Here is a 25,932-nt window from a genome sequence, read left to right on the forward strand (position 1 = left end):
GTGCGACAGAAAATGACACAGAGGGCAAACTTCAGCACTGATTTTGACAAACTTTCCAACAGCTGTAGTCATGTTTATTTCTGGAGGTAATCAATAAACTGCATAATCCCTATTTTTCATCTCTTACTTGTTTCTTCTATTTGTAATTTGATGCTGTACTGACAATCTGGTTACCAGCTCAAAATGTCAATACTTGTATTTTCTCCCAGTTTTGTTCAGAAGTGTATGTTACTAAAAGCACCGAGGTCTCTTAATAGTCTTCCAAACAAACTTGAAAGAAATCAAAATTGTTTTATTTCATTTAATATATTATTTTCATGTCAAACATAGTTTGAGAAAACATGTATCGTCTATTCCAAAATAGAAAAGTGTGGTGTATTACAGTAATGTAGGAGTATAAATGTGCTTGAAAGGTGCATTGCCTTTCCCGACCAAATTACACATAACTGGCATACAACCTGTAAATATGACATCAGCAAACATTCATTAAAAGACATTACTACAACAGTGAAAGCCATGTTTAGCTAGAAATATACTTACAATCACTATGCTTAGAGCCTGCTCCTCCAGTGAGGAGGTTTTAAAATGTACAACCTACAAAGCTCTGCTGAACTTTCCTTTAGTTGTTTTACATGCTGTATGTGACCAGACATTGCAGTTATGAACCAGTTTGTAGATATCTGATGACCTTATACAGTGTATTTGTAATGCTGTCCAATCCTAAGGGACAACATAATGAAAATGCCAGGTTTAAAAAAAAAAACACCAGCGCTGAATTCATCTGCTGTGAACATTTCATACATACTACAGGAATATGATACAAAACTTTTATGATTGATTGAACCCTATGCACATGATGATTGCGTCAGGTATACTGTGAACACTTCAGGCCCACCTCTCTATCTCTGTGTTCTCCAGGATCTCGTCATAAAGCCAGCTCTGAGTGAACTCCTGGCTCTTGTCCATCAATTGGAAGAGTTGCAGATATTCATGTGGAAAAACGTGACCCGTCAGGATGTCCTTCTGCAGTCCCACCTCTGATAACAACTTACTTCCACTATCCGGTGACCAGAGACTAAAAGAAACACAAATGATTACTATTTTTCCTAGGATGACCTGTATTATGAATTTATTCAGTTTGAGTATCATAACGAATGATTCATATGTCACCATTTCTCAATATCTAAAGTCTTGGGGGAAAAATGTTAGACCATCTTTGTTTCTTCAGTTTCCTGTTCATTTTAATGCCTGTTAAGACTTAAGGTACATTTGCTTGGACAAATATAATAACGAACAACAGCTGATATCCTATCTGATATATTTCCATGGTTTCCCTGATAACCAAAATCCCTTAAGTTCTTACATCAATAGCTATGGCATTGTGCTGCCAAAAATTTTACTTATTCACCACTTCCTTTTTCGGCACTCTAAGCATCATGGGAACAGTAGTTCTTTTAGCGTGAACATAAAAATCTGCAGTCTATCTTACGTGTCTTTACTTAACTACACAGCAAAATAAATGACTAGCAGTGGCAGCTACAACTGCCATCAATATTTTAAGTTGTAATTTTCTGTTTTTGTTTCAATTTGTGGAAAAATGTCCAACAGTTAAAAGCATCATGCTTCGGTCATGCATGCAATATTATCAAACATTTCCAAATGTACCTGCATTGTTTTGTGACTCATTAAAAAAAAAAAAAAAAAAAAAAGTCTGTTCGTGCAGTCCTATATTTTGTCATTGTAGCTTTCTTAAATGTAATGTTAAAATATCGTCTCGTCAGTTGAGTGTATCGTGACACCATTTATAAATCAAATATTTTCATAGTTAGAGCATCGAAAACCTGTTTACAGCATCCTAAATACGTTTCTTTTTTTTTTTTTACGTTATTAGAGCCCTCTAGAATTTAAATAACATGCCTATAGACACCTTTACACTAGTACTACCCAATATAGTAGACATAACAGAGAATTAGCCATTTAAGACACAAGACTCAGGCTTGTGTGTGTTACAATAAATGTGTTACGGTCGTATGGAGGATAGGAAGTGACGTCGAGGATTCAGAGTTGAGTCGATTACGGTCGCAGCAGTAGCTCGTGTTTTTATTATTATTATTACAATTATGTTGCTATTATTGTGCCTGTTGTGAAATAACTCAAACCTGCAATAAAAGCCTGTTGTTCCAGCGATTAAGTCTGGTGGTTGTGTGTCTCGCTGAACATTACAGTAACATTACTAATATTACTAATACCACTGACACCTAGTGACCAGTGTACAATACTACATAGTATCAACTAATATACAAATACTATATATATTTGTATTTTAGTTCATTTAGACATTTTTATGCTTGAAAATGCTTAATTTAGGCAAAAAAATATGGTGAGGGATGACTGTATAAGGAAATTGTATAGATGACCAAAATTACACAATATTTAAGTGATTTGAATGGTTTCCTCAAAAAAACAAAAATGTCATTTTTTTCATCTTTCTTCTTACAGACTTTTGTAAATGCCTTGTATCATTGTTGGCTACCAGATCAGCATTCACCGCATAAAAATGCACTTATACTTTCAGACGTTAACCTTACAGTATGTATGTACAGTATATACCGTGTCCTGATTTAGCTGCTGTGACATGCATTTACCACCTTGCCAGGATTAATAAGGTCTGTCGGTTTAGTGTTTTAAATTGTGTATGATAGCTTACTTCAGCCTGTCAATGAGTTTTTCCGTCCTCTTTGCCAAACACTGTTTAACCATAACCATCAGAGTGGAGGCGTTGGTGGGTGTGAGGCCGCCAGAAAACAGATCTGCCCTTGGAGTCAGACGAACCAGGCACATGTGATCATTGGGAAGCTGAGAGGAGAGAGGATGGTAAAAACTAAACTGTACTCAATATTCATATGCAAATTAAGGTTACAATGGCATTTATGACTCATGTGTTATTACCAAGCCTTTACGAGGAGATGAAGTCCGTCTGGATGACACAAACGACTCCCATGGCTCCTGCAGACACAAATGGATGACGCATACTTCAGTTAGTCATACTTTTAAAGACTTTACTCCATAAAGTGACTACAATAAGTCAATGTTGATGCAAAAAAAAACATTACAACCAACAAGAGATTATAACAGTATACAGTCATCCCTACTAGTTTAGTTTCAATGTAACATTTCTGACACCTAGAGACTGGTGTACAACACTACTCTATTGCTGCCGTTTGTGGGTCAAGAGGGACTCAAAATACACTTCAATCACTTTATTAACAAGCAGAGAACACATGCAGTAAAATTCACACAGGAGCAGCTGTTGGCCACTTTCTACACTGCTGACCTGATGCTAGCACTCAGCTACAGTCAACTCTTGCAAGCTAATGTCACACACACGTCACTTTGCAGGCCCCGCCTCTTAATATGCGCACACAACAAGTCACAGCTGTATGTAAAAGTCTGTCAGGTGAGTGTGAACTCCTGTAAAACTACTAATTTTTGTACCTTGTGAAGGAGCTCTATATCACAGGCTATCTGCCAGAGGACACTGAGGGGTCTGTAGTGCCTCATTTTACCTGGAGGTGTCACCAAAGTCTGACAGAGGAATAAAGGATGGAAATGACACAATACAGTCTGAACAGCCACTGCAGATAGGGTTCATATATCGCTAGTATCATGACAGATCATTTCATTAAAAAATACAGTCGTCTTCTTACCAAGTATTCCCTCTCACTAATGAAGAGGTTGAGCTCAACCCTTCCGTATCTGTAGAAGGACATCCGTTCAAACAGGTTATAAACAAATTTCAGCAGGCTGGCGCGCTCACTATGCTGCGGTAGGATGCCCACAACCTTCACTGGGATGTCTGATGAGATACAAATACAATTGTACATAACAGGGCAATACGATTTCATTGTTTGTGTGCATGGTTGTGTTACCCACCATCCATCCAGTTGGCCTCTGTTATTCCCAGATCAGAAAATAGTTTTTCAGAGGATAAAACAGGGGGCTTGTAGTTTCCATCCCAAACAGCACACAGTTTAAAGAAGTCACAATGAACCACTTCCAGCTGACCATCAAGATGGCCTTCCAACTCCTGATGTGATTAAACATTAGAATTAATCAGCACGTTTCCAATAAGGATGTCCCGATCCGATCTTCAGGATCGAGATTGGCTGCCGAGCCGCTGTATTTGTGAAGATCGGATAATATTGGCTTCCGCCACGAGATCGGGCCGTATCACAGTCGTAACTCTGAGCCACATTCCAACATGGTAGATGCAGTAATGTGCCTCAAAGCTGGTTGCCACTCAATTCGCACCACCCACAGAAGAACAAAACGCAACACCACCATGCAGACATGTCAGCGGTGTACCGTGGTGAAGTGAGTTTCACGTTGGACATTCGGTTCCGTAGCTACTGCGATAATTCCCTCTCACTGTGCCCGGACTGCTGCATCATGGTGTAGGGAGCTCACAAGGGAAGTGTCGCTCTGGTTGCTTATAATAGGGACTGCACAAACACTACTAAACATGTCGAAATGGCGTCAAAAAACCTTGGAAACTCCTCTGTTACGGAGCGTGAATGGAAGCTAGCGGGGGTTCGCTTAGTTTAGCTAGTGCTGTTATGTGTGCGCTAATCAGGCGGGATGAGTATAATTTCACTGTGTTGTGTTTTACTGCTTTAATGTTAGGACCATTTTGCAATGCCCACTGACGACGTGCAGGTTCTGAGTGAAAAAAGACGAGAGGCACATTTATTCTTGTACCCAGCGCTTATCAACCGGTCAACACACACAATACATTCTGGCCATCAAAATAAAAGCGCTCTTTGTCACATTTGTCAAACAAAATAAGGGTGTCATTAAAATATCTTACATTAATAACGTGATTAGAATTACATTTGTGACTACATCTTCCTTAATCACGAGCACGGGCATTACAGTCTGTTGAAGATTTTGTAGCAATATGTGCTGAGGCTGACATCCCATTAGAAAAGTTAGCTAAGCAACATCCATTTCTCAATTACTGGACAAAACGGGCCAATGATGTATTGCATCAATAAAGGTAAGGATTTTTGCATTTTATTCACTAACCCAAATAGCACACACTCTATGCTGGTAAAATAAGTGGAAAAGGTAAAACACTGAATTCTAAAAAATTAAAACAGAAAAAAACGGAATCTGAGAAAAATGAAATGGATTTCATAGGGCCCTAAGAGAGTTTGTTAAAAAAAGAAAGTCATATTCTTAATCGCACCATAAATTGAACTATAACCATGTCATATGATTTGCAAGTATTTTGCACACCAATTTTTTCCAATTTTATCTTTTATTGGATTAGGGACCTGACTCTCAGAGGTTTGTTAGAAACACCAAACAATGTTGTTGGTCATGCTGTGTAATAAAAAAAAAAGTAAATTAAACAATACTTTGGTTGCATTATTTTAATGCTTTGAAGAGCTATTTTCATAACCATATACAATTCCACAAATTCATGTTTGTAAAAAAAGCTTATTATTATTGAAAAACAATCGGTACCGGAATGGATCGGATCAGCAAGACAATAAAAAAAAAAAACGGATCGGATCAGAAGCCAAAAAATGTGGATCGTGACATCCCTAGTTTCCAATTCTTAAGCATGCATTATATCAAAAGAAGGAACATCACAATGAAAGTTGGAGGTTTCTTACCTGCAGATAAGGAAGGAAGGTCTTGTCTGCCTCAAGAGCCACAACTCTTTGAGCTCCAGCGTTAAGCAGTGTCCTAGTCAACACCCCGGGACCTAAATCAGACAAAAAGATACATGCCGATATCATTTCCAATCCACTAAATAATTTATTAACTGTACAACATGACTCTGATTGACTCATTACATGCTGAACAAGCAGACTTGCAGAAGCACATACCTGGGTGACATTCAAAGATAACACTCTTGTCAGCGTGTAGGTCAGGCCCGAGGTGGTCTGCTACCAGTTTAGCCAAGTCTGGGTCCACTATGAAACGCCTGGCTTTCTTACAGGTGCGAGCAAGGCGTACATTCTCCTCGACCTCACCCAGATCCAGGAAGTCAAAATGGCACAGAGGACGACACTGGCCCTGGACAAAGTTACTATACTGTAATATTTTTTGTTAATTCTTACAACGTATTTCCTCAAATACCAGGCTCCGCTCTAATCGTTGCTGTGCTCCAAATGTGCCCCAAAAATGACCATGTGTCTTCCACTTAAATATAATTAAAGAAGCCTCCTTTTGTTCCCATTGGTGAAAAAATAACAGGTGCTGCCTCTAGGTGGCAGTAATTGCTTGTATTGTGACTAATGTGGCAGAGGCAGCATCTGTAAAGCTGATTATTACAGTGGAAATTGCAGAGAGTATTGCTATTACATGTTAATACAGTACAATTCTTTTTAAGTTATTATATTTATTGTCATACATATTATATTGCCTCATACCCTAACCCTAGGTCAATGGGGACACTCTGAACAGGATAAGTGGTAGTGAATGTATTGTAAAATATATAGTTCTGTTATTTACATGTAAATATCTATACCATTATAAAAATCAATTTGAACAAATAAGCCCTGAGATTGGATGGTCAACAGTCCAGGGTGTATCCCGCCTCTCACCCGAAGTCAGCTGGGATAGGCTCCAGCATACCCCCGTGACCCTAATTAGGATAAGCGGCACAGAAAATGGATGGATGGATGGATGGATGGATGAACAAATAAAGGCCTTCCTCTAATAAGCACCATACTTCTCAGACATATGGTGCTCTTTGCAGTTTACTAAATAAGACATCTAGTCACTATATGAAGAAGTACTGTAGTTGGAGCACACAACACAAAACTGGGTAGTAAACTACAGTTTCTATGTTTGGAAATAGGTAGTGTAGTGTCCTACCTTTACAGCCACAGCAGACAGCTTCCTGTGTGTGAGCGCTGATGAGTTGGACGTCCTCTCTGCACGGGGTTGCTGAGCGCTTGCACCAAATGTTGGCCGACCAGGCCCAGATGAAAGAGGATCAAGGCTGTAGGCCCTACTTTGAAACAACGGGACCCCAGGCACACTGTCAGCTACCAAAACTGTTTTTCGTAAACAAGATTGACTTCTGATGGCAGGACGGCAAGTTGAGCGCATGACCAACTCTAGTAGCCTACAGATCTGGGTGGACATGTTGGATATGCAGGTAGCTATCAAAGACTGAAGGCAAGTCAGAGGGTCCTGAAGAGGTGCTCTGCCAAAATGGAATAGGTAGAAAGAAAATGAAAAATTATGACAGGTTATTACACTTGCCTCACTTTAGTTTATTCCTGCTAAAAATTTACTATTACTTCTTCAAAAATGACATTCATTTTCTTCAATCTTGTTGTAAAATTACTTCAGAAACATGAAGTGCCAAAAACGAACGATGCAACCCGTTTAAATGTCATAACATTAGTTGTTATTCCATTTAGTAATACTTCATCATCATAGCATTATATTTAACTGAATACTAGTTTGTTAATGTCTGCCGTGCCATCACGTGGACAGGTAGACGTTTACGTAAAAAAAGCATTTAGCATTGCGCAAAATCCTCGCCGATGGCAAGCATGATCTTATTTAAGTAGAGAGTAAAAAATAGCAAAATATTCCCAGTTGAAAAAGACATAAACGGTTAATGTACTGCATTTGAAGTTATCTCTGGCAATCGACCATGTTGGCCCACTTGCTAATCGTGAGCTTGCACAGCTAAATAGCATTTCAAGACGTTTAAACGGTAAGAGAATGATACACACCTCACAGTAGCCGTCTCTCTATGTATTCGACTGTAACGATGACAGCGTTTTAAAGTCGTTTCATTGCAGCCTGTTTATGGATAAACTGTGACATTGAGCTCTCGACATGCTGACCCCACATTTGTTATGAGTGCGCCACACGTTCCTGGGTATTGCAGTCGCACAATAACAACGTCACCGATACGGCCGTATTGGTCCGGGCAACAAGTCAAGCGTAGATGCGTACTGTATATGGAAAGAGCCACCTTATCTGAGAACAATTTGATAGTATAAACAAATTAAGAATGTAGAATTTTAGTGGAGGGTGTCGGTTTTTATTTTTATTTTTTAATCACAGATACTAAACAGATCTATGTGACATTATGTATATATTGTAAGGTGCTGTAACATGAAAGTTCAATTTCTTATAACCAGACAAACCGTTTAGTTTGTTGTTTGTTGAGTAGGAATTTTACCTTTCCTCCTAAATTTCTACTGAGCATACCTTAAAATGTTTGTCTGAATTTAAGAAATGTAACATTCATCCAATAAGACAAAATTATTTGACACGATACAGTACATTTTTTTCTTTTTTAACAGTTGACTAGGATTTATTTGGACTGCAATTGGGTTTATTTCAGATCCACATTGTCACTTTTGTTGGTACTGATAAACATGAAGTGATGCTAGCAGCGTGTCGAGTTCGTCATATCTCGTAAACCAGAGGAGGTTTGAATGTAAAGTTCGAGATGAATACAGCTAACTTCGTCTCACAAAAATGGCGGCGCCTATGTAATTTTGTTTTAAATGTTGCACAGGACATCGCTATTCACCATAATATGTTCTTTAAGTAAACGTTGAGTGGTATATTTATTACTTTTACAACAGCATGAAATGCATCATATAAGAGGAGGTTGTTTATTATACGTCATTCACGTAACATTTTTTTTAATGTCGTGACGTTTTTGACTGACTGCGTTACGGCAAAGTGGGAGTGATTCGACGATAGGAGGAGCTTTCCTGGACTAGCCTTACAGCGGCAACCCAACAGTCGTCCGACCTCCTTACTCGCTCTTCTTCCGGGTAGAAAGGTACAGGTGTCGCGGTGCTCTCTCCCTCTTCAGCTTGTCTGGTGTCGACATGGCGGGTGTTCATATATCAGCTAGCAGGCCTTACCACCTGGTTATCTTCGGAGCCTCCGGGTTCACGGGACAGTTTGTGGTGGAGGAGGTGGCCCGGACCGTGTCCGAGGGTCCGCAAGGGAATCTGAAATGGGCCGTGGCCGGGAGGAGCAAGAAGAAGTTGGAGCAAGTTCTGGAGCAGGCCGCCTCTGTCCTCGGTTTGTATGTGGAGATCACGCAAACGGATTCGTGTTGTGTTTTATTAATGTGTATCTGTTTATTTTCTACAGCGACAGTTAGAAAAGTTACATTTATATAATTGAAGACTTATCTGACTTCACCTTTATCCGGGTTCACTGATAACTTTCAGTGTTTCCGGCCTGGCCACTCAACTCCAAAGTACGACCGAACTTGCAACAAAATGAAGTTCTAAATGTGCTGTAAGAATTGCAAATTTAAGTATCACAATACACATGCATATATTCAACCAAATCTGCATGCCAGTAGTTTTCCAGGTGGATAATGGTGACCATGAAACACTGTAAACATGGAAAGTGAAGTCCATCACTAGATTAGAACTGGGGAACATTTCTGTGATCATGACAGTTACCAGAGGATTAGAGCGGTATGTTTTGATCTCCCCCCCCCCCCTCCTTTTTGGCTTTGTCTTTAGGGAGTGTACAACAGTTGATGGAACATACCAGATCATTGTTCAGTTCCACTTATGTTCACACACACACACACACACACACACACACAAACACAGTCACATACTTTGTAAAGATAATATGTTCAACACTGCACATAATTGTCCCAACTGAAATACAGTATATGTTTTATTATATCTTCTCAAAGGACAATATTCTATAGAAGAAACTTGGATATACTGTAGAGTACTGTAGTCAGTCTACAGCTTGTATAGCAGTATAGATTTAGGGGGTGCACTGCGAAGTGAGTTTAGTGGTTTAGCGAGGTGTGTTGAGTGTAAAGCCAGGCTTGCCCGTACAACTCTCAAAGCGGCTATATCACCATGATAACTTACAACTCTCAAAGCGGCTATATCACCATGATAACTTGTTTCGTCTTAAAATCGGCTATGAGAGCGCCGCTGTTTTACTGTGTAACTCTTTTGGAGACGGGGGTGGGGGGTGTCACCATTTATTGAGTACCCAGTAGAAGTGCGAGCAAGAATAATTCAGGCAGCACTACAAAGAGAGTGGCTACTTTGAGATCACACTGCTTCGCTGGCATTCCCTGATGAAATTCTTTATAAAAGACGATAGATTTGAATACACGACATTTACTCACGTTTTGAGCTGAGCATGAGGAATAAAATGCAATGTGAAATATTAAGTCGGACAATGTTAGCAGACGTATATGTCACAGCGGTTCTTGCGTGAGTACTCGGCCCGTTAGTCTTCTTAATATTACATACTTGCTGAAGCAATAATCAACAGCAACAAAACACTTCTTTATTTTAAAAGGAGAAAATTGTCACAAAGGAAAAAGTCGCCACAAAACAGGTCAACACTGCCACCTAGTGGTCACCATGAGGTACAGCATTCTATAATTGTAAAATTTTGAAAAAATTCAGGCATTTCAAAGATGAAAAAAGACAGTTCTTGCTCCAATTTATTTATTTTCTATGCTGCTTGTGCTCACTAGGGTTGAGACAACAGCATGGACTGGTCGCCAGCCAATCACGGGGCATGCTCCAGTTTGTTCATTTTTTAAAATGGATAAGTGTTAATATGTTAAAGTTGTGCATTGTTGAGGATTCATAAATGAAAACACTAGTAGGGTATATTTAGTATAATAATCAGTGTTAACGTGTGCATTTACACACTGCATTATTCTGCCAGCGGCCTTCCCCCTTTTTTTTTTTTTTTTTAACTCCTCATGACGCTCCATAATTACTTGGTCATTTTGTGTAAAATATATCGTTTGGGATCGCTTTGTTTTTGCGCGGAAGTATAATAGTATGACTTCAAATGCCCCTTTTACGTATGTGAACGTGCACTTCGCACATAGCCAAGAACCGGACTTGACGAAGTAATTTGATAACCACCGTTGCAGTACCGTTTAACTTTGGAAGAACGTAGGTTTTGTTGAGCCGCATCGTGAGCACAAAGCCCAGGTTTGTTGAGCCACTTCCGCAGTATACCTCGATACTATTCACTGAAAATGACTCAACAAACACATTATTCTCTAAATAGATGGCAACAACTGCAAGACAAGCTGTACACTCACTACTCTTATAGTTTCATTTCTATAGTACTGTATTGTCCCCTTGGGACGATACATTGTAGTATAAATGAATGTGACGGGGTGTGCTCACATTTGTGAGCTACCGTATTTGCTGACCCTTTTTGTGTCAACACTTGTAAGAGGTGTGACATTTTTAAATGACAGTAACAATTAAAAGCTCCTCTTGCGTTGCAGGAAAGCCCGAGCTGAGGACCGGGGTGGACATTATTGTCGCAGATGTGGAGGAACCCGACTCGCTGGTGGCTATGTGCAAGCAGACCGTCATTGTTCTCAACTGTGTGGGGCCTGTGAGTAGACCACAGAGACAGTTTTGGATCCTTTTGGGGTTTTAAAGCGAATAAGAGCTTACTCGGTCTATTGACACACATTTACATCAGTTTTGACTAACCATCATTTTGACGGTGTGTGCGCGCCTGCCTCTCTTGCCCCTTCCTCTTGCGGTCTCACACACTGCAACATTCATGTACACAATGAAGGCTACAGACTGACCGCACACAAAAGCGGGTTGTGTCCAGCAATGCTGCTTTGCATCTGGTGATTCATTCAGGTTCTTGTATCAAACACCGCCAAACTTGAAATGCCTCTACACTTTTGTCTACAAATGTATGTATGGAGTGGCTTGCCGTGGAACTAAAAGTTAATCGGTGCAATGTGTTGGTCCTTGTGCTCACAGTACAGGTTCTTTGGTGAGCCGGTTGTCAAAGCCTGTGTGGAGAATGGAGCCCATCATCTTGACATCTGTGGAGAACCTCAGGTAATGCTCTTCTGCCTTTTTGGCTTGTCCCATTTGATTTAGGATTCACATAGCGGACAGATCGTATATAGTCGCCGAATCAAGTAGTTTGGTTTCCGAAAAACAGTCTACCTTGCTCAGATTAATTAAATGACACTCAATTATATGGTAAATCTCATCAGACCAAGTTACTATTAATCAGATAATAAATTCCTACAATTAATGCTGGCACTTGTGGCACTATGTGCAACCACCTAGCATGATATAATGCATGTCATAGATATGTCACATAGGTATCAAAGAAGTCATCATGTATCATATTTGTATCAGATTGGAAAGACGTGTTTTATCATCATGATTAGCATAAGAATTGAATGAGTACTTTTAAGCAGAAGAGCTGAAGCCGTGCTGAAATGGGGCAGAAATGTGCTGAAATGTTAAATGGATGTATGAATGAGAAATTTCTACTTATGAAAACGACTGAAATGCTACTGTGCTAACATCAGCATGCTCACGTTAGCATGCAACACCCATGGTAGAGCTTTGTGTCTGCATATTTTTAATATTTATGAAAATGTAAAAAAGAATGCTATTATGCCAACATTAGCATGCTGGCGCATGATAGCACTGTTTATAGAAGTTTCTACTCATGAAAACGGCTAAAATGATGCTATGCTAATGTTAGCATGCAAAATCTAGCATAATATTGTTAAGTGTCTGCCATCGTTAATCATGAAAATGGTTAAAAATGCTACTATGCTAATGTTAGCAATGTTACCATGTTAATGTTAACATGCTAACATGTAGCATGATAGCACTAAGTTTCTGTAATTGTATTTATATTATATTGTATTGTATTTCTAAATATGGCTAAAAAGGCTACTGTGATAACATTAGCATGCAACAACTAACATGGTAGCATAAAGTGTCTGCATATTTTAATAATAAAAATGGCAGAAAATGCTAATATGCTACTGTTATAGCTTGAATAGTTTGAGAAATGTGGTAGTAGAAACAATTGATACGTTTCTAGAGAAAAGTGTGAATTTGTGTAAAACAATTTTTTTTTTTTTGTCATCTGAACAATAGGTAGCCTTAAACGTGTTAAACAGTTTGAATGGTTTGAATCGGTTGACAAATGTGTAACAGGTAGAAGTTGGAAAAATGACCCATTCATTTTCAATGGGGAAAAATGTGGACTTTTGGAAAAATCTGTGAATGTTTTGAAATGTCAGAGTAAATAGCAAACTATTCCCGAATGAGCTCAATGATTTGATGCTGGAGTGCTTTGAATCGGTTGAAAAATGGGGGCGACATTAGAGAACAGACAAAACGGCGGCATAAGAATGATCAAAGCACCTGGTTAGAATTTTATAGGCATTCACACAATTAGCAACATTAGCCTTCCAAATGACCACTAATGAAGAAGGGAGAGAATGTCAGCGTTAATCTGGTCAACTGTTCCACTTGTTTGTGTGCAGTTTCTGGAGGGCATGCAACTCAAGTACCACAATCAGGCAGCAGAAAGGGGCGTGTACATCATAGGAAGCTGTGGATTTGACTCCATCCCTGCAGACATGGGCGTCCTGTACACCAGAGATCAGTTTAAGGGTACGTTGACGTGGCTTGTATGATTGTGACTGACAGTGACGGTATTGTAAATGTTGTTTTCAGGTACTCTTACTGCTTTGGAGAGCTTCCTGACTGTCAACACGGGCCCTGAGGTATGTGATAAGACTACGGACCAGTCAATGCAAAAGATCTGCTCCCCATGAATACACCCATTTGTCCTGTTATGCCAGGGAGGATGCATCCATGATGGCACGTGGCAGTCGGCCATCTACGGATTCGCAGACAGCCACAAGCTTCAAAGTCTTCGGAGGAAGTTTAATTACAAACCTTTTCCCTCAGTTGGCTCCAAGCTGAAACGCAGGTAGCGTATGTATGACGGCTCACATATTAAATGTATAGAATGTTTATTTTCAGGAGTGTATCATCAAAATGTGCTTGTCTAGGGGTGCATTGTTCTACAGTAATGAGATCCAACAGTACACGGTGCCCTTCATGGGTTCTGATCCGTCAGTTGTTAAGAGAACACAGCGCTTCCTGGTGGAGGAATATCAGGCCAGTCCGGTCAGTATATTTATTTGCTTCTAGACTATGTTGCAGCATTAGCATTACAATGAATTTTTAATATAATCTGTTCTGAGATTTGAAGCATATTAGAAAATAATACTAACAGAAATAATTGATATAACTAATTGACAAGCGTACACATGTTGAAATTAACTTTACCTCTCCACAATTAAACTATTGTACAACTCACTCCTCGATGACATGACGGAGGCACAGTGTTTAAAGAGGGAGGCTTGATGAAGGCGAGTGATGCATCAGGCTTTTTAACATTCCTGACGGTCATAAAAGTGTAAAAATAAGCTAATTGTTGTATAATAAACCTTAAACAAAACTGAGAACTCTCTATTTACTTGTGGTGCAGAGGAAGGAGAGTTGAGTCTCTTTTCATTAAGATTAGCATTATGATAGCTTTAGCGTATGTACTGAGCAGCCAGGACAGAGACCAGAGTACCGCTTGCATTACTACAAAACAGTGACATCGCTGAAAGCTATGGTCATCATCTCTCTTTCTCTTGGCCATTCTGTGGTGCTATCCCTGAAAACACAAAGCAATCCTTCCGATCAAAGTATGATTTTTACATCCGAGTATCCAAACTGTTGGCACTGAGGGTCATAGAAAAAAGAACTTTGATATTCACCTTTTGTTTATAAAACACTAAAACCAATCCAATGTAGGTCAACCTATGATTGTTATGCTAACAATGTTCTGATGCAGGTCGTTTTAATTGTAATTTTAGAATATTCTGTTTTGACACCCCCGTTTTACTGAGATTGTCTCACAAAATATTTGTAATTCTCTTGAAAACTTTGGTCAGTCTCCAAATTATACAACCTTTTTACTCGTATAATTTTGGCGTGAAAGCATGTGACTTTCGAGGGTTCTGTCGTCTTGTTTTCTTTCCAGGTACAGTATGGAGCGTATGCAGGCATTGGCGGTATTGGCAACATCATCAAATTGATGTTTGCCGGCATGATGTTCTGGTTGTTAGTCAAGTTCAGTTTTGGACGGGACTTGCTAGTCAAGGTAAAGCGACAAATCTTTAAATCTCACACATAAGCACTCACATAAGTATTCCTGTTCCTACGCTAATTAACATTTTGCCCGTTGTGGCTACAAACCTTTCCCAGCATCCAGAGCTCTTCTCCTTTGGACTCTTCTCCAAGGCTGGACCAACTCGGAAGCAGGTGATTTGTTGATAACACAACCAGGACATCTGGAATCTTGTGTTAAGCTTGTAGAAAGTGTTTTATAGCCTGATAGGAGTTCTAATCAGTTCCATATGTGCATCAGATGGAATCATCCTCATTTCGGTTTGTGTTCTACGGAGAGGGATACACAGAGGGACTGGATCCTTCCCAGGGAAAACCGAATGGCAAGATTAGCACCTTGGTTCAAGGACCAGGTAAGTGCAAATGATACCATTTTGTTTGTAATTCACAGGAAGAAAATAGTTTATCCCTCCATTGTTTACTTGTCAGACACTGAGTGAATGTAACTTTGTCTCCTCGACTTAGAATGTGGTTATGTGGCCACACCCATTGCCATGGTGCAAGCTGCTCTAACCATCCTCAATGAATCCACAGCTTTGCCCAAGAGGTGAGCCCTCCAAAAAATGCTGATTAGCAAGTTTACAGCGCTCACTCAGTAATAACGTTAGTGAACTAGTGGTGGTGATGTTGAACAATCGCATTATTCCATAGGATGCATTTGTTAAGTATTTAGGAGTTGAGAATAACATTTATTTTATTTTCTTCTTAGTGGAGGAGTGTACACACCAGGAGCTGTTTTTGCAAAAACCACCCTAATCGAGCGTCTCAACAAACATGGCATCCAGTTCTCTGTCATCTAAGGTTCCCTGTGTGATGCTGGGCTCCAGTTTTTGGTTGAAGCACTTGAAAGCAGTCACAAAATAACAACTGGAATGTTGGCAATTAAAAAGATCATTTCATGTTGGTATTGTTGGATTATATTCTAACAACGCTTGCCTAACAATCCTTTTTGCACTTATAGTATCTTTCTGCAGAATATATCATTACTGCTGTTCACCATGATAGGGGCTTAGCGCTACCAGGTAACCTAACCGCATGATAACAGCTGGAGTTAGACACAATCCAAAATTTGGTTCTCATGCAATCTAAATTCCGTTAGTGTAAAACATGTAGCAGCTTCCCAAGCACCATCCAAGTAACAATGGTAATGCAAAATAACGTGTGCTGTAGCAGCCTCGTGCGTCTGTATGCATGTACATGCTTACTTTTTGAAGGCATGTTCTGCCTGTTTAGGTATCAGTTGGAATATCACCTACTTTATTGTATGTTCATCCTGATGTGCTTGTAAGAATGAGCATACCAATGAAAGTCTTTTGTAACAGTATCACTCATGTGGACTGGAAGTACGTCAAACACAGCCCGTTGATCTTAGTCCAGACTTGTTTTTGACATTCAAGTATGAGCATGGTGTGCAAATAGTTGATTTGCCTATTGTTTTTTGCATTTTGCTTTGTGGGGGTATAAAATAAAGCCAGTTTCTCAAACTGAAATCTTATGTTTCATAATACTTTACCACCAGGGGTGCCATATTTGGAAGAAAAGACAATGCCAAGGGGCCCTGGCAAATAGAGAAGTGGTTACCACAGGGCCCAAAATTTTTTTAGTTTTTTTTCCCAATGGAGCCCAGAATTCCTGGCGGTGGTAAGCAAAGGCACCTAATGCCACTTCCTCATCTCGGGTCTCACATCGAAGAGGCTGGCCTCGGGGGTTGGTTTGTATAGGGGGCAGGTGGTGACACAGGTATGTGCAGTCTGGTCAGGCTTCCCATATTCACATGCAGCTTGGTCTGCTAAGCGTCCAATCCCAATTTGCAGGCGGTTCAGCAGGGTCCATTGCCCACATGGCAGATCATTTTTTGATGCCAACTCCCAGGTCCTGGATGTTTCAGGATGCTGCCAGACATCTGTCAACAGGTCCTAAGGGATGGAACTAAGCAGCTCTTGTGCCGCCTTGTTGTACGGACGGACTGCTTGGGGGTGACACTGTTGTGGTGGTGTGCAGAATGTTCCAGCGCCAAGAAGATGAGCAAATGTTTAGTCAAAGATGTGTTTTTAGGGCTGTCAATTGATACAAATATTTTGTGATTAAAAAATAGTTAACTTGCAATTAATAGCAGATTTTAAAAAAATTAAATTTATAACCAAGTGTACCTTACATTTTTATTAAATTAATCACCAAGTGTACATCATTTTTAAGTCTTTAATACTCTATCAACATGGTACTGGACATTATGTTGGCTTTATGCAAATGTTTATTAAACTTTGTTCGGGGGGGGGGAAACAACTCTCTTTCAATACTACTTAATAGCACACCTCATGATTCACTCACAGCGTTTTGGCACCTTTTCTATAACCTGTGCTGCATATTGCAGTATGTCTTATTTTGCACAGACTATTTGTGAAATGCATCCAGTAGAAGAAGCATGATGTGTTCATTACATGACATAGAACTACTGCAGATATTGGTAGTGGAAATGAAGTGCTGGACAATTGCGGATTATCATCAAGAAAGCCAATATCCAGCATCTCTACTGATGTGTTGCTGTGCATGTTTCTGGAGCCACCTATTGTTAGAAGTAAACAGTGTGAACCAAGTAAAATACAAATATTTATTTATAAAAATAGTTATTTCTTGTACAGACACAAGAAATTACTTAAGACAACCACAAGATGATAGTGTAGTTCCGACCAGCTCTTCGCCTACTGTATTGCCTTAAAAAATATTGTGGAAAAAGAGTGTGCCGTCCTTTAGCCAAACTTGTGACATATTTGTTCATTCAGTGTCGTGATTCATCAGCTGATGAGAATAGATGACATCCTCATAGTGGTATTTTTCTGTTATGGCCATGATCGAGTCGTGGCCTCGAATTGTACTTAAAATTTTCAGCACTTCGACCACAGCGAGCCTAGACAGAACAAGAATGGTTTTTAAAATCTGTGTTCACGAAGAAAATAGTGCTCAACCTTCACTGAACAATGTTTGTTATTGTGGTTGTAGTTTTCAGTGGTGTAGACCAGAGGTCTGTACTGCAAAAGTGGCTCAACATACCCGGGTTTTGTGCTCATGGTACAGCTCAACCAAACTGAGTTAAACAGTACTGTGACAGTGGTTATCAACTTACTTTGTCAAGTCTGGTTCTTGGGTTTGTGCTGCCCCAAAAAAGGAGCGTTTGATGTCAAATTATTCTGTGTAAATGTGCAAGTTAACGCTATACTTTAGTGCTTTAATTTCTGAAAGCTCAGCTTTGTGCAACTTTTACATATTAACCCTTATCTATTTAAAAAAAATAAAACTGGAGCAACAACTGTCTTTTTTCTTCTTTGAAATATGTCTTATGTTTTCATATTTTACAGATCTCCACGTGTCACATGCTGTACCTCGTGGTAACCAGTAGGTGGAAGTGTTGATGTGTTTTGTGAGTTTTTCCTTGAGAGACGTTTTTTTTTCTTTTTGTTAGTACTGTATAAAGAAGTGGTTTGTTTCAGTTGATTGATGCCTAAGAGGGCTCATTCCTCCAGCAAATATTGTAATATACTGTAAGACCAATGGGCTGAGTACTCACAAAAGGACTGCTGTGGCACACCTCTGCTAACATTGGCCTAATTAATATTTCATATTACATTTTATTCCTGACATTTGTCTCAAAAAGCGAGCAAATGTAGTGTATTCCCTCGGGTTAAAACCCATCTCTCTTTTCATCAGGGAATTCATCAGTGCGATCTTGAAAAAGCCACTTCTGTCATAGGGCTGCCCAAATTATTCTTGCTCCCAGGTCCACCGGGTTCTCAATAAATGGTGACGCCATCTCTCAGACTCAACAGACCTCGCTAACGCATTAAACTCGCTTCGCAGTATACCCCTCTGCACTGCATCATACTGGTAGCTCTTACGCTACTCACAAAAAGAGATATTGGGTAGAAGTCATACTGTGTACACATTTTGCTGTTTACCTCCTTCTTAGAGAACATCAAGTTGTGCAAAAAGTACTGAAACATTGAACAGTTGTACATGTAAATTCAAAAGTTAAGAGAGGCCTGTACTGGTACGTTTCAGATTCATCCTGAAATATGATATAAAAGCCCAATATCCCTAACTTTTTGTAAGTCTATGTAGCCACAAAAGGTAACCAATGTAGTTTAAAACACCGCAAACTACAACCACAAATTTTCAACTAAATACCTCTCTGACAGTGTCAAAAACTGAGTTTCAACACCTTTGAAATGCCAGTTTAAACTTTCCAAAAGGCATACACAGTATTTTAATTACCTAGTTTTTGGATCATCAGCAGGCTGTTGTTTGCAAATGTTGTGAGCCTTCTGAACGAGGTGGTTTCTGAATGACTGCAGCTGAGGCAAACATTCATTTTCTCCTCTGAACCAACTGAGCGGCAGGCTGTCAGCGATCTGAAGCAAAACACAGAAAAGTGCAAATTTAGACAAGAATGTGAAAGCACAAGCACATGGCCAAAGAAGGGAAAAAATAAATACCGTTTTGCAAGCATGAACATTGCTATCTGATGGCATCTGACTGCACAGGGTGACCGTCAGGTATCGGCTCAGCAGTTTGTCCAATATAAGCTCCTTCAGTATAGAATCAGGCAACAGCATATCCCATTTCCCCATGTTTCCCAGCAGCTAGTGCACATGTTAAAACACCACATTAACCAACATACTCAACAGAAAGAACGACAAACAAACTGAAAAACCTTTATGGCCATCCAGAATTGTTGATTTCTAAAGCGACTCTGTGGAGACAAACGGTCATCTAGGAGCCTTAAAGAGCAGCAAAATACAAAATAAGAATGAAAAATGAAAATAACACTATTTTTAAACACAGCATATTACTTGAGTTGAGCAAGAACTGACTTTTTGGGGTACAGCGGAATGAAGACGTCTTCATCTACACAGCTCCGCAGACGCCCAATCACAGCCTCTGTGAGCGTCTGTGTGGACATGAACACACATCATGACAGCATCCTCTACATCTTTTAGTGCCATAGTACGCTATCTTTCAGTCCTACCTTAACTGGTTTTCTCTGCTCTCCTTCAAAGATAGAATAGTCCTCCTTCAGTCGGTGACAAATCTCAGTCAGACAGGCTGACTGATGGAGAGACATGGGGTCCCACATCAGCGTTACAAAGGCTGAACAGAGAAAAAGATTGTGTTCTTATAGAAACCATGGCCTCTATGTGTTTGGCAAATGGCTACTTGGATGTGTGTTACCTGTTATTTTGGGTAGAACAGTCCTTTCTATGACATTACACAGCATTTCTCTGTCTGAGTGTTCCAACTCCTCGTGGCCATGGCCGTGACAAAAGGTCTCCACTGCTGTGAACCAAGGGAGCTTTTCAAAGTCCATGCTGGTATCCTGATAAACACAGACATAAGTCCCTCAAAGTGACTACCTTTGACTACCTGTACTATGATGATGTGAGTTTAGGAACATTTCGAGGCACCTTAAGAGGGTTCCACACAAGCAGCTGATGTCTTATGATGGGGTTTAGCAGCTTGGGCAGACAAAGCGAGATGTAGGCACTGTGGTAAGACTCTGAATAGAAGGCCCGCCATTCTTCAAACCGAGACAAGATCCTTTTAACATCGTGAAAGTCATCGTGAACGTCGGCAAACACCGCCTGCGACCTCTGGAGGATGTCAGCTACAAGGAGAGCAGACAAGGATATGTGTAAGAGTTGTGTAGAGCCCCATGGTGTGTAGGTCTATGTGGGTGTTTGAGTCAAGAGAATGATTTTCTCCTCACCTGTCTGCTTCTCCAGATGATCTTCCTCCTCACTCGAAGACTGTGTGTCTGCAGGTATACCACAATCTTCTTCAGCTTTATCACCACTGCCTGTCACACTGTACATTGTACGAGAGACAGATCATACAGTTACATAATAGTATGTGTGTTTTAGCTTGACAAATTCTAAACGAGACTAAATTCAGCCACAAAGCTTCCAAAATTCTTGTGTTCTCTAAGTCCTGTATTGTTTCTACACTCATTGGCCATGTTATTAGATATACCTGTCCAAATCAGATAGCATCCAATGGAAGAGATATCTTCTTAGTTTTGAATCACATGATTTGAAGTTTTATTTCAAGGATATATTTCAAGGTCAGTGACATAAGAATGTGTTCCAATATGGATGTAAGTTTCAAATCACATACTATATTTGTGAAGGCAGAATTTTTGATAAAATTCTTAAATTGGATTTCAATACACCATGCAAGTTTACATAATATTGTGGATACTAGGTGCACCCATCACTAATATGGTAAGATAGTTGTTTGTAAACATAACGCGAGTGAAAATGTATCTCACCAGCCAGTCTCAGCCCCATTGGTAGCGTCTCCCAGCTCATTTCCATTTTCTATGGATGAGATGAAACACAAGTAGTAGAGGTAAGTGGAATTGAAATTGAAGTGATATTTTAAGCATGGCTGATATGATGGATTGATCTACCCTACTCACTGCTGAGCTGCTGCAAGTGGTGAGCATGCTCTTTTATCTTCTGTCGTCTCTGAGCACACAGTGCCTCCATCTGGTTAGAAAGTAGAGTGTGCAGCTCCAGTTCCAAAGAGTTTATTTCAACCACCTAAATTTGAAATGAGTCTTAAGTAAGAAAACTAACTTGATGACATGTTATTGAAGCAGGATTTAAAAACACGTTCCCTGAGCACATTAAAATCTGGCTGACTTCCTACCTTCTCTCGTAGACACTCTAACAAATTGTGGGTGAAGAGAGTCATGTCCCTGTAAAACTTTAGTTGTTTTTCAGAAGAGCTTTCCTCTAGGTTCTCCAGAGAGGTTTTAGCACTGTCAACATCTCCCTCCATTCTAGTCAGCTCAGCTCGCCGCGCTCTGTGTACCTCCTTCAGGGAGTCCAGTCTGGCAAACGTTAGCAATTAGGTTTTACTTCAGTACACACGCTGACGGACAAAGAGATTTTAACATGGGAGGCTAGTGAACATACTTCCCAGTGATCCTCCTCTTAACCATCGAGACAGTGATGGAGGGAAGTGTCTCTGGGATCTTTTTGACGCTCATTGATTTCTTCTTTTGTCTTTGTTTATCACGCTGAAAGGAACTGCTGCTGTAGCTGCTGGACTCACTGCCAGATGGGCTCTGAGTATGAAATGAAGCAAGGAAAATAAAGACCATCAAGGCTACTACGAAGAAAACATGCATATTACTTTCATAATACAATACAATACTTGTCATTTTGTTAGGTACAGCAGCACAATGTGATGATACTGAACTTTCAGTTAATCCTAATGACATTTCAATATCCCCGCCGTAACCCTGTAAGGGATAAAGAATTATCTTACAAGTCCTCCTGGCCGTCTCTTGACTCCCTTGCCAATTTGGGTCTCCTCCCAAAGCTCTTGCTCCTCTTCATCAGTCCCTGACAAACTGCCATCACTTGCACCTGATACACAAACAACCTTAAGTACATGTATTGCAGGTGTGTGCAAAACCATGACAAATCATTCAGTTTACAGTAGTTGATCAGCTTAGACTACTTTTGGTTCCTCCCTACCAAGTGTCTCTGCAATCCTCTCCCTGACGCTTTTTAATTGTGGGGCGAACTCGATTCTTTTCTCGTGATCATCTGCTTCATCGTCATCAACCCTTTCTTCATCTTCCTCAACCACCTCCTCCTTGTGGTAGCGTTCTGGTGTGCTACTACAAGAGCTCCGCCCATCTTTGTCTCTTGCCAGGGAGATGAACTCTTTCTGGGCTCGATTGGTGCGTCGCAGCCTCTTGGCTGCTTCGATCTGCCTCTCGTTGGGGATTACAACTATATGCAAAATGAAAACACATCAATCAATCAAACTTTACAATGTTAAAAACAATGCCCTGATAACTCCCTCTCCCATACCCCCACCCCCTAACCACACACACAAACATTTACCCACTGAAATATGCCGTCTGCACCAAGATACTGACCATCCATCCATCCATCACTGCTTTGAGTCCACCATATCAAACTACTGGTGCAACTGTAAATGCTGCCAGCTTTAACTACCAATAGTTTATGACCTTTTGCCATCGTGAGATTCTCCCTGTATTACCTCCAAATCCGGGCAGTCTTGATATTGGGGTTCAGGGGTCTCTGTCCAAGCAAACTGTGGGAGACTAATAAGGTTGCTAGAATTAAAAGTGATGAGTGCAGTGTCACTGAAGACGTCAATAAGATGAGATGGACAGGTCAGCAGTCTTTCCTCGTATACAGTCACTGTCTGGCTGATGTAACTGTAGTTCCTCTTGAATTCTCTCTCCATCATCCTCTCTCTCATGCTACTAAAGCTGTTTCAAATTATAGTCATGAGAGGTAGACACTGTGGACTCCAGTTGTTCCACAAAAGGTTGTTGTACAGGGCTTTCCCACAATACATGAGGTAAAAAGAGTCTAGTTTTGGTGGCCAGTCGTTTCCCCTCCTCATTTTCCGTGAGAACAGTCAGGCCCGACACTCTCAGGACATCCTTTTCTCCAGAGGAGAAAGCAGAGTCAAAAACAAAACAGTCTTTGAGTGCAATCTTTCCTGCATCCAGGAGCAGGATTATTATGGCCAGCTGGTAAAGTGCGGACACACACGAGGAAAAGGTGCCCAAGCCATAAGACACACATTGAAGTGGACTTATTCTGCTATCTAAATTTGCAACTTGTCTGAGACTTTGAGGTTCTTGCGGTTCAAGGACGCTGCCACCAGGATCTGCTCTTTCCATTCATTCTTTCCAAACATCGTGGCATTTTAATTCAGCCACGGTTTCTCTGATGCGCTTGATGGTTTTCCCGAACTCCAACGGGTTCTGACAGCATGTTGGAGACACAAATAAACTCTTCAGCCTTTTGGACGCACCTTTTCGTTGGCGTGCAACCTGCCACTTACCTCCTGTGTCAGACATCTTGGTTAATATAAATGTGTGTGGAACATATATTTTATAAAACTAACTTTCACTGTTGTGGGGCAAGCATATAATGCATCGGAATACTTTATGTAATACACGGAAGACATATTGTTAGCATATTCTCTAAATGTTGGGTAGGAAAACAAATCCTAACCAAGGGACAAACCGAGAATTACTTCATCTTTTTTATTTTTCAAACAAAACCACAAAAACATACCTGGTTTATTGGCAGTGAGGGTGTATTTTGAACTAGATGAAGAGGAACTGGCAGCCTCTTCATCCTCTTCATCGTCTTCATTTTCAATCTCCTCAGAGTGATCATCATTGCTGTCACTTTGGTGAGAACTGTATGGTGATGCTTGGCTGCCACGTTCTTGCCTGGGAGCGGCAGATTCCTCTGGCTCTGGAAAGAAGGAAAAGTGTAATTTATAATCACTGCATACATCTACACTTTTCTCATTTTTGTGAAATACTGTTTAAACGCTCGTCGATACTTGGAACTTAGTTAACTACCAGTGCTTTGGATGGTTCTGGCAGGTGGAGCTTCCTTTTTTCTTACTTGGAACAGCACAGTTTTATCAGACGACTTCTTCAATTTAAACTCAGGTTCAAGAGCTGAAATAACACAAATAAATAAAATATTAATGGAGGACAAGATTGACATTACTGTAATTAGCACTGAACGCTGCTCTGTAAGCGAATGGCAAAATGGTATCCGAGGAACAGCTGACCACTTTTAGGCATATTTACATTCTTTGTCGTCGGAGAAACTGAGCATGGTGCTTGTTTTCTTCTTAATGGCATCTTTGTATTTCCCCTTGTCCTCTTTCTCTGTCAGTTCGGATGTGTCAGCGTCCTCTCCGTCACCATCATCCACCTTTGAAGTGGTAGCTTCCCGCTTTGAACTGCATGAGATTCCACGGGAGTGGGCTCCTCTAGACGGCTTATTTGCCACAACTGTTGCCTTGTCCGAGCCGTCTACATCTACGCTGGCCACTGGCGTTTCATCCTCTTCGCTAGAGTCTCCTTTTCTCTGTCGAAAATTTCTTCTGGGCTTTTTGTTGAACATATTTTCGCAGCTGAGTGTGTTGGATTTGGAAATAAGAGCAATTCGAGATACTGCGTGACGTACGTCGTAAAGTGTCGTAAAAGAAGACGTTAACGTTTCCAGTGCATTATGGGTAATGTAGTTGAAATGCGGAAGTGTAATATTTTTCCATAAAGGTGGACAGATGCGGTAAACTGTAGTACTTTGTCGTAGCTTAACCCATTCTAATAGTTTAGATACTGTATGTAACTAGATACCAGATAAATTGGGCTTCTAAAATGAAAATAGGTTGGTAGGTCTGGCATTTCCCTGTGTCCTCTTACTCATACATCAGTCCAGTTATCACTCATTCATCCCTTTATTTAGGTTGGACCTCATTTCCTCCCGCGTCTCTCCCCTCCCATCTTGGCCGAACAGACGTTAACAGCGCCCCTCAGCAGCAGCAGCCAGAAGCAGCCCGTCGTCGTCAGCCATGTTGTTGGTGTGACACACTCAATGAGCTGTCAGCAACAGGTCCTCCTCGAAGTAGGAGCGAAACCTCAATAATTCTATACCAGTTTCGCTTCTTCTTGGACACCAAACGTCGTCAGTGTGACCAGGAAGCCATTCACTAAAGGTGGATATTAACTTGGGACCTTTGGAAAATTCTGAAGTTTTTCTCTTTTTTTTGATCGACATTACACAGCTTCAGTTTATAGAAGCGAGGAGGTAAGTTTAAATGTTGTTTTATTTTTGTCCTGAAATAGTGTCATTTGTCTTTCATCCACTTTTTTGTGTTTTGTTTTTATTAACGAGAGTGCAAACGATGTGGTGTTGCTGGTAAATAACCTGACATGATTGAGACAGCTAGCTAAATTTCGCAGTAAAAAAAAAGCTTACGTTTAAGTTAAAATATTATCCTCATACAATACCATGGTTTT

General features: G+C 40.3%; 4 protein-coding genes and 1 pseudogene across 6 annotated transcripts in view; 2 read left to right on the top strand and 3 right to left on the bottom strand.

The window, feature by feature from the left end:
- Positions 1-11: 11 nt before the first annotated feature.
- tfb2m (transcription factor B2, mitochondrial) lies at positions 12-7,934 on the bottom strand. 2 transcript variants are annotated; one of them, XM_054771958.1, is made up of 10 exons: positions 7,767-7,934; positions 6,892-7,225; positions 5,898-6,087; positions 5,682-5,773; positions 3,934-4,087; positions 3,708-3,856; positions 3,496-3,585; positions 2,950-3,006; positions 2,708-2,856; positions 17-1,075 (listed from the first exon to the last, which is right to left on the bottom strand). In XM_054771958.1, exons 2-10 carry the CDS (start codon positions 7,162-7,164, stop codon positions 886-888), a joined length of 1,344 nt encoding a protein of 447 aa, XP_054627933.1. In that variant the 5' UTR covers positions 7,165-7,225; positions 7,767-7,934; the 3' UTR covers positions 17-885. The 2 variants fall into 2 exon arrangements, with proteins under 2 accessions (XP_054627934.1, XP_054627933.1); XM_054771959.1 differs by lacking the exon at positions 7,767-7,934 and having other exon boundaries at positions 12-1,075; positions 6,892-7,221.
- A 787-nt stretch (positions 7,935-8,721) lies between these two features.
- LOC129178173 (saccharopine dehydrogenase-like oxidoreductase) lies at positions 8,722-16,543 on the top strand. Its single transcript, XM_054770136.1, has 12 exons — positions 8,722-9,084; positions 11,309-11,421; positions 11,808-11,888; positions 13,349-13,478; positions 13,542-13,591; positions 13,670-13,800; positions 13,883-14,000; positions 14,908-15,027; positions 15,132-15,188; positions 15,295-15,406; positions 15,519-15,600; positions 15,763-16,543. Exons 1-12 carry the CDS (start codon positions 8,886-8,888, stop codon positions 15,851-15,853), a joined length of 1,284 nt encoding a protein of 427 aa, XP_054626111.1. The 5' UTR covers positions 8,722-8,885; the 3' UTR covers positions 15,854-16,543.
- Positions 16,544-17,647: 1,104 nt separating this feature from the next.
- On the bottom strand, positions 17,648-25,278 carry gcfc2 (GC-rich sequence DNA-binding factor 2). Its single transcript, XM_054770134.1, has 18 exons — positions 24,715-25,278; positions 24,478-24,579; positions 24,182-24,367; positions 22,592-22,852; positions 22,380-22,480; positions 22,025-22,176; positions 21,756-21,939; positions 21,523-21,646; positions 21,373-21,421; positions 20,812-20,909; positions 20,510-20,709; positions 20,277-20,421; positions 20,074-20,195; positions 19,919-19,995; positions 19,759-19,825; positions 19,541-19,687; positions 19,320-19,456; positions 17,648-17,958 (listed from the first exon to the last, which is right to left on the bottom strand). The coding sequence occupies exons 1-18, from the start codon at positions 25,031-25,033 to the stop codon at positions 17,826-17,828; spliced, it is 2,604 nt and encodes an 867-aa protein (XP_054626109.1). The 5' UTR covers positions 25,034-25,278; the 3' UTR covers positions 17,648-17,825.
- LOC129178174 (SRR1-like protein) lies at positions 22,969-24,168 on the bottom strand (annotated as a pseudogene).
- Positions 25,279-25,354: 76 nt separating the features above from the next.
- itsn2b (intersectin 2b) overlaps positions 25,355-25,932 on the top strand; it is a 32,733-nt gene continuing 32,155 nt past the window's right edge. Inside the window, exon 1 of one of the 2 annotated variants that reach the window (XM_054770131.1) lies at positions 25,355-25,720. The gene's annotated coding sequence lies outside the window, so the exon portion shown is untranslated. The remainder of the gene's footprint in view (positions 25,721-25,932) is intronic. The other variant, XM_054770133.1, reaches the window with a different exon arrangement.

The sequence above is a fragment of the Dunckerocampus dactyliophorus genome, chromosome 3, assembly GCF_027744805.1.
Source record: "Dunckerocampus dactyliophorus isolate RoL2022-P2 chromosome 3, RoL_Ddac_1.1, whole genome shotgun sequence".
Taxonomy (NCBI): Eukaryota; Metazoa; Chordata; class Actinopteri; order Syngnathiformes; family Syngnathidae; genus Dunckerocampus; species Dunckerocampus dactyliophorus.